Consider the following 8,451-nt stretch of genomic DNA (forward strand, 5'->3'; position numbering starts at 1 on the left):
GCAACTTCTGCTCTCGTGTGGGGGGATGGGAGCACTGAGGGTCTGGCATGGGGAGGAGGTGGCTTGGTCCAGGGTGAGAGGCCAGCCTCTGACTCTCTGCTGATGCAGCTCAGGGTGAGTAGGGGTGATGGAGGTGTCAGGAGGAGCTGGAGGAGGAGGTACTGAGGAGCTGGGGAGCCCCACAGATGCAGCCATGGCTGTGGCTGCGGTTGGGCACTGGGAGACCCCCCCCAGGGCACTGGAAGCTCCATCGCCTCCATCCCCTCCCCTTCCACCCAGCCCAGCTCCAGCACCACAGCAGCTCAGCAGACACTGTGGTGACACCAGTGCTGTCCCACAGCTCTGCAGCAGCACCCGGCTGGACATGGTGAAATCCCCACACGTGGAGCTGTGAGCTGGGATCAGCTCCATCCCTGTGGCTCCTTCCCAAGCTGGCTCAGCCCCAGCCCGGCCTCAGCACCGTCCAGCACCACAGGACAGGGCCGGGATGGGCTGCCCTTCACTGGGTCAGCACCGCTGCTCTCCGGCTCCCAGAGCTGCTCCGGTGCAGGGGCAGTGGGGACCCGGCCTTGGCCGAACACCCCACACCCATGGGCAAGGCGAGGGGGGTTTTTTTTTGGAGGGGCAAAGCTGCCAAAGCCTGTGAAGGAGAGTGTTATCTGTGCCCCCCAGCACAGGGATGCCCAGGCTGGGCAGAGACCCCAGCTAATGTGGGGAAGGAGGAATTGTTCATGCCCAGGGACGGCACTTGCTGTCGGGGGGGGGGGTGGGGGTGGGGGGGTGGGGACACCAAGTTGCAAGGCTGTACCAGGCTGTATGGGGCTGTATGGGGCTGTGTGGGTCTGTGTGGGGCTGTGTGGGGCTGTGTGAGGCTGTGTAGGGCTGTATGGGGCTGCGTAGGGCTGTGTAGGGCTGTGTGGGACTGCGTAGGGCTGTGTAGAGCTGTGTAGGGCTGTGTGGGGCTACATAGGGCTGTGTAGGGCTGCATAGGGCTGTGTGGGGCTGTGTAGGGCTGTGTAGGGCTGTGTGAGGCTACATAGGGCTGTGTAGGGCTGCGTAGGGCCGTGTGGGACTGCGTAGGGCTGTGTGGGGCTGTGTAGGGCTGTGTGGGGCTGTGTGGGGCTGTGTGAGGCTGTGTAGGGCTGTGTAGGGCTGTGTGGGGCTGCGTAGGGCGGTGTGGGGCTGTGCTGCGTGCGGTGGCGCCGGTGATGTTCCGTCGAGCACACATGTCACCAGGAAGCTATTTTTGATAAAACAAACACATCTTTCCAGCTTTGCTAAAAATAGCCCTTGCCCTTTTTTCCCCTCCCCCTTCCCCCCCCCCCCCCCCCCCCCCAGCTCAGGCTGCCTTAGAGACAGAAATCTGCCCTGAGCCACCCGGTTATTAATACCAGTAAACAAGCCCTTATCTGCGGCGGTGCCTTGTTCTAGCGGGAACATGTGGGGGCGGGAGCCTCCCAGCTGCCGGGTGCCCACGTACGTCCCCATGTCCCCACATCCCTGCTCCTGCGCTCCAGCCCTGGCTGGGATGCTCTCTGTGAAACCTGGGCACGGTCCCACACCACTGCTCCTGCCTGGTTCTGTCCGGCAGATGCAGGCAGGGGAGGATGGTTTGGGTTTAAATGTGGGTGCTGCTGGCACCTTCGCCTGCTGGAACATCCCCTGGGATGCAGAGTGGGATGTGATTGCCCTTCCGCGTGCCAGGGGATGCTGCCTTCACCTCCTGCCCCTCAGCATCCCTGTCACTGCCTGCACACGTGCCCCACGGGCATGGGATTTGGGGGGGGACCCTCAGCCTGAGCTGGGTGGCTCCTTCCGCAGAGCAGCTCCAGGCAGAGGCTGAAAATTCAGATTCCCTGTGGGAGCAGGGTTTGCAGAAGGGTTCTGCCTGGGGAGAGACCTCACCGGGTCCCAGGTGATGGATGGAGCGTTCATCAGCAAGGACTAAAAAGAAAAATACCTTTTATTACAGATAAAATCCTCTTCTGGTTTCGAGAGCAGAAGGCAGCCCCACCACGGGACAGGCACGCGGGCGGGCACGAAGCGCTTGGTGCCAAGAACATGGAGCTGATGCAGAATCCTCATCTTCCTCCTCGTCATCTCCTCCTCCTCCTCCTCTCGCTCCCAGGAGGCAGCCAGCGGTCAGTAGCAGTGTGCAATGGTCTCCATGTTGAGGAAGCGGACGTGCATCTTGGTCTCGATGTCGATGCCCTGCCACATCTGCAAGGGGAAGGGGGTGAGCAGGGCTGGGGGCCAAATGCCCCTGCAGCCACCCTGCCCCCTTCTCCTGGGTGGAGATGTCACCAACCTTCAGGAAGTCTTCAAAGGTGATACCCTCGTACACCTGGTCTGGCCCCTGTGCGCAGCAAGAGAGACAAGACTACAGCTGCCCCATGCCCATGGGACAGGGGTGACGGGGGGTGGGTCCCTTGGGGGTGTGGGACACGTCTGCCCCAGGGCCAGCCCAGGACTGGCTCCCAGAACTGCAGTGGCTGCAGGGAGCAGCTGGTTCTATAGGCACTGAAGCCCCACGTGCTGAGGATGGTGCTTTATGGGGTGCTGCTTGCCCACCCCCCCCCCCTCCACACACACCCCCCCAGGATCCTACAGTGGGCATAAGAACCCCAAACCCGGAGAGCTGCTGCCTGCCAAAGATCCCCAGCCAAAGCAGGCTGGGCTGGGAAAGATGTCCCAGGCAGGACAGACGCCTTCCAGCCCGGGTACCATCCATGTACCACCCCGTGCCAGGGCAGAGCACGGAACCGGCTCCCACCATTTGTCCCACACAGATGCTGGCTGCCTCCAACATGGCCCCGTCGGCGATGGACCGCGCCGAGTCCTTCTCCAGGTGGGGGTTCCCCGACAGCAGCTCCTCCACCACCTACGAGGCAGCGGGTCAAAGCCGGGGCCAGGAACCCACCAGGGCTGGGGCAGGAGGGACCATACGTTACATTTCGGTACTCCTGCAGCGTGATCTTCCCGTCGTGGTCCGAGTCGTACATGTGGAAGAGGACTGGGAGGGACAGGAGGAGCATGGTGGGGTGAGGGGAGCCCCTTCCCACCACCCCACCCCCCCTTGCCCTGGCCCCGGGCTTTGGCCAAGCCTCACATTTGAGTTTTTCCTTCCGGAAGCGATCGAGCTGCTCCTCATCCATGTTCATCTCGATGGGTCTGAAGTAGGACATGATGGTCAGGAAGTCTTCGAAGTTTATCTCGTCCGCCAGCCCATCCGACGCCTGCCGCAGGTTCCTGCCGAGCGCAGAGTTACCAGTGACCCCCCCCCAGCCACCCCTCCCACCCGCCACAGAGCCCAGCAAAGCTTTAGGACTGGTATTTTCCCCCCAGGCTTAGCTTAAACATCCATAATTGTCACCCTGGCTCCATCCCAGCCTTTAGGAGACGATGTTTGCCCAGCCATGTCCTGGTTTTGGAGGATAAACCCATTACCCCGACCTCCCCCCCCACGCACCCCTGGGGTGCTGGGGACATTCTTACCGCTTATCAAAAAAGGCATGGACGATCTTCCCCCGAATGGGGTTGAACTCCAGGTCAGGGATGCTGTCAAAATTCTCCTTGCTGCAAAGGAAACACAAAGTCCAAGGCTGGGGGAGCCGTGGTGGGGGAGATGCTGCGACTGGAGGGCACTGGTGGGCTGGGGCTGAAGCCCCCACCCCATTCTTTCAAAGCAGGCCTGACAAAAATAAGATGTTTTGCATGAAAACCCCTTTTTGCCTCAATTCAGCCTGAAAGCAAGCCGTGCTGCTGCCTTGGCCTGTGCCTGGTGTGGCCCCGGGGGATTCCTGTCCCAGCGCTGGGACACAACACAGCAGCTCGGGGCCGATGCTGGGGCGCGACCTGCCGAGAACTGCCGGGTTCTCAGGCAGTTTTCCCAGGATGCAGGATGGGGAGGGCAGCCGGGTCCCTGGCCCGAGTTGGTGGAGCTGCTGGGATGTGCCAGAGCTTTCCCGAGGAAACACTCGTGGCTTCGGTGCACAACAGCCTGTGTGAGCACCGTGGAGGAGGAAAAGGGCGGCCACAGACCCCACCAGAGCTGCCCACTCCTCCCTTCCCTCCCCGGCTGGAATGGGATGCTCGGCAGGAGCGGCCCTACTCTGCTTCTCCATGCATTTTTCCTTGATCTATTTGCAGCACCATGGCACAGAGCCAGCTCAGCCCTGGTCTGACCGGGAGGGACACAGGCATCCTGCAGCCCGGGAAGGCAGCTGGTGCGGGCAATGCCCCCAGTGCCACAGGCAATGTCCACGATGCTGCTGGTGATGCCCCCAATACTGTAGGTGATGCCCCAATGGCACACACGATGCCCCCAGCCCTGCAGGCAATGGCCCCAATGCCACAGGTGATGCCCCTGATGCTGCTGGTGATGCCCCCAATGCCACAGGTGATGCCCCCAGTGCCACACACGATGCCCACGATGCCACAGGTGATGCCCCTGGTGCTGTGGGCATTGGCCCGGCAGTGGAAATGGCAGCGCCCTACCGGATCGTCAGCTGGTCCCGGCTCAGCTGCTTGAACCGCCGGTGCAGGTGCTCGATCTGTTCAGAGGTGACTGTCAGGGGAAAGGAGAGAGGTGAGGGGTGAGCTCCCCTGGGCACAGGCCAGCCCTGGGGGCAGCCCCAGGACCCCCTTCTGTGGGGGACACACACCAGTCACTGGGTTATCACCAGTCCCAGCGCAGCCAGGCACAGCAGCAGCCCACCACCCCCTGCAGATCCGCAGCAGCAGACCCTTCAAACAGGTGTAACCATTTAATTTGGGGTTTGCAGGGAGCACATCCTGCACACCCCTGGGGGGGGTTTCTCTGCTCGCAGCTGGGAAGTTCATTGGTCATGTCCAAAAAGTAACATTAAAAATGAAAACCCCAAAGCTGAGAGCCAGGCGGTGGGAGGGCTGAACACGGTGGCACCCAAAAATCAAAGCCAGGCTTTGAAATGGCCGCTTCTGCTTGGGGAGGGGGGGAGCTCTGACCCATCGAGGTGGATGCTGCATCCCCCGGGGATGCACAAATCCCCGGGCAGCATCAGGCAAGGGTAGGGCTGGAAGCAGCCCCACAAGCACTGAGGTCAGAGTGATGCTCAGCATCGCCCCACCTCCTTAATCCCACGGCACAGTTGGTTTATTTTCCCCTGGCTGTTCTCTAGGGGCTGTAACCAAGCTCCACAAGCCCCTGAAGACATGCAGAGCCTGACTCTCCTGTGCAAATATTGGCAGCCGCCATCCCTGGGAGCCAGGGCCGTGCCTTCAGCTCCGTGTCAGGCACCAATGGCGTCCGTCCCGGCGCCAGCTTGGGCCCCTGCGCTCGCCGCAGCCCTGGATGGAGCCAGGCACGGGACAGGGCCGTGCTGGCAGCTGGTCCTCAGCCCTTCCCAGCAGCACAGGGAAAGATAAAAGCTTGTTAAAGTATAATTGGGGGGCTGGAAACGGTTAACGGCTGCGATGACAGACACCGGGTCGATGCTGAGCTCACGCGCTGGCCGGCTCCTGCTCTTTGATGATGGTTAAATAATGTCCAGTGCTCTGGTTCTGACTCTGGTTTCACAGCCTTGAAATAGAAACTGTATTGATCAGGAAGGCTGAGCATCTCCAGACCTCGATTAACGCACTGGAAAACCCATCCATGCTGCCTGACAGGGCTCGGCACCTGCCCCACATCTCTGCCCACGCCGGCAGCTGCCAGACCCTTTGCAGAATAAGGCTGTTTAAGCCCCTTCCCAGACCAAATTTGGGGGTCCCTCCTCTGAACCCAGCAGCTCTCTGATGCCTGGCTGCATGGGCACCACCCATCCACCCGTAGGATGTTTTCCCCTTAATCCCTCCCTGGCCCGTGCTCTGCTGCTGTCCACACTCACACAAACTTTCCCCAGACTTCACTTTCCAAGTTTGGCCACAGAAAAGGGACCTTTTGCTTTTTTCCCCTGACAACATCCCTGTCACCATGGGAGCAGCTGGGCCACGGAGCCTTTGGCATCCGGCGCTCAGCTGCACACCAAAACCTTTGAGCTCTCAGAAGAATGTCCCGAACAGTGATGTGACAAGGATGGGGGGGTCACTGGCTGGATGGAGGCCCACAGTTTGGTTCAGCCCCACTCTCCATCCAGCAAGGTAAAAAAAGAGGCGTGTTCCTCCCTCTGTCCCCAAACCCAGGTCCCCCCTGCCAGGGTCCGAGCTGCAGCGCAGGGCTGCGGCGCCGGCAGATCAAGGACCGCACCGGCTCTGCGAAGGGCGGCAGCACTCGGATGCTTTCCAGAGGGGAAAAAAAAGCTGCACCTGCACAAAGGGCAAAGGCTGCCCAGCGAGAAGGGCTGCCTGAGCGCAGCAGGATGTTCGTGCCGCTGGGAAGCAGGCTCGGCGCTCTGGTGCCGCATGACTGAGTTCAAAACACAGCGACCTATACGCTATGAGAGGGGGTGGGGGGTGGGAATGGCGATAGAATGGGGATATAAACCCACGGGTGCTGGGTTTGCCGCTTCCCTGCCTGCGCCGGTTGGTGCTGCTTGAGCGAAGGGCATCCCCAGGGGAAGAGCCGCAGTGGAGGGGTCAGCCCTGCGCTGCGCTCCCTGTGCCGGGTTTCGGCTGGCTGGAGCGGCCGGGGGCCAGGAAAAGATCGTATCGTACCGGGAAGAGGCACTTCGGCCCCGGGCAGCCGCCGCCGCTGCAGCTTTGTGATCAGGGGACGGGAACCAGCAGCCCTGAGCAAACAAACGTGGGTGTCCCTGCGGCGCGCAGGGCTGAAAGCACTGGGAAGGGACGCGCCGTGGGCACGGTTTGGGGACCCGCGGGGAGTCCTGCCCTGTCCCTGCTCCCCCCAAGAGACCGAGGGTGACTGCGATGCCCTCCACGAGACTGTACTGCAGCAGCAAGCCTGTAAAAACACCAAACCCAACTCACCACCCGAGCACCCGAGCAAATGTTTCTAGCAGCCGGCACGGCCGGAGCCTGTGAATGAATCGCACCGGCAGCGCACTGAGTGCAGCCCTGTCGCGGCACGGGGTGATCCCATGCCCCCCTGCCCCCTCCCCCCCTTGGTTTTCGATGAGGCTTTTTTTGGGTGTTGCCTGTTGTAAACCGTGCCCGGGTTCACTGGGGCGTGGGGCAGGTGCCTCCCGTGGGCAGGTGCGGGGGGAAGGCCCCTGGGCAGCCGGGGGGGGGGGGGCGGGCCCTGCTGCAGGCAGCCCGGCAGCACCGGTGTGGCAGGATCCCCAGGCCGAGGTGTTCCCAAAAACCTCCTCCCACCATGGGCCAACACGACTGCATCCCGGGGGTTCCCCCGGCCGCTGCCTGGGGGGAGGGCTGAGCTCCCCCCGGCGTGCCCGGGGGTGCTGCGGTGCTCAGCCCTTGCCAGGGGAGAAGGAGAGGGAGGAAGGGTGATATGATGGTCGGGTGGGTAGTAGGGTTGGGAGCTGCTGAACCCCCCTCCCGAACCCCAGAACATGCTTTGGCCATTTGACCCCTCCCTCCATATGGGTGAGATGGGAGCTGGAGGAGCGGGGGGCGCGTCTCGACCCCTGAGCCCAGCGCTGGCCACGTCCCAGGGCATCCTGGAGAGATGACATTTGCCAGGAGGGACACGGCCACCCCGTCCTGTGCCCCAAACCCTGCTCGGAGCCCCTGGCCGCATCCCCGCTGCAGCCCGTGTGCCGGTCCCTTTCCCCCGCGTTACGCTCCGTGCCGGCAGCACCGGGCGGCGGCCCCCGGGCAAACAGCGGCGTGGGGGGGCCGTTTCCCGCACTCGCGGCGTGGGAGGGCGAAGCGCGGCTGGGGCTGACACGCGTGGGCAGTGCGGCACCGAGGTATCCCTGTGCGTGCCATGGCCGCACTCCCCCCACCGCTCCCGGGGACATGCCGGCACCCCCGGGTGATGTCTCCATCCTCCCCCCTCCAGCGACACGCCTGGATCCCCCGTGGGCCACGTCCTGCACCAGGGTGACCTGTTCCCCTGCGGCCCGGGCAGCCCCCGTCCCCTTCCCGCGGGGAGGGGGCGGCGGTGGGGCTGGAGGTATCTGTGGGGGAGGATGCGGGGGGAAGGCCGGGCAGGTGCCCCCGGGCCGGGCAGCGCCGGGGAGCCGCGGCGGGCGGTACTCACAGCCGGTCCGGTCGGCCAGCTCCCGCATCTCGGCGGGCACGGAGTGCGCGGAGCCCATAGCGGGCCGGGCCGTGCCGGGAGGCGGCGCGCCGCGGGCCGCTGCGCCGGGTTCTGCCGCCGCTGCCGCTTATAAGGGCGGGCGCGGCGGGAAGGGAGGCGGCGCGGCTCCCCCGGGTCCCTGAGCTCCCCGCCGCCACGCCGTCGTTAGGCTCCAGAGTTAACAGCGCCGGCAGCGGGCGGGCGCGGATGGGAGCCCCGGATGGGAGCCCCGGCAGCCCCGCGGCGGGGGCAGCTCCAGTGGCGCTCAGAGTCACTCGTGGCTCTGGGCACCCTCGACCCTGCAGTGTTTA

At 63.6% G+C, this 8,451-nt stretch overlaps 1 protein-coding gene across 1 annotated transcript; it reads right to left on the reverse strand.

Moving 5' to 3' along the window:
* Nucleotides 1-2,002: 2,002 nt before the first annotated feature.
* TESC (tescalcin) lies at nt 2,003-8,182 on the reverse strand. Its single transcript, XM_084272142.1, has 8 exons — nt 8,102-8,182; nt 4,498-4,567; nt 3,496-3,576; nt 3,110-3,249; nt 2,952-3,013; nt 2,774-2,881; nt 2,309-2,356; nt 2,003-2,220 (listed from the first exon to the last, which is right to left on the reverse strand). Exons 1-8 carry the CDS (start codon nt 8,157-8,159, stop codon nt 2,143-2,145), a joined length of 645 nt encoding a protein of 214 aa, XP_084128268.1. The 5' UTR covers nt 8,160-8,182; the 3' UTR covers nt 2,003-2,142.
* Nucleotides 8,183-8,451: the final 269 nt, after the last annotated feature.

This window comes from Gallinula chloropus, assembly GCF_964237585.1.
Source record: "Gallinula chloropus genome assembly, chromosome: 17".
Lineage (NCBI taxonomy): Eukaryota > Metazoa > Chordata > Aves > Gruiformes > Rallidae > Gallinula > Gallinula chloropus.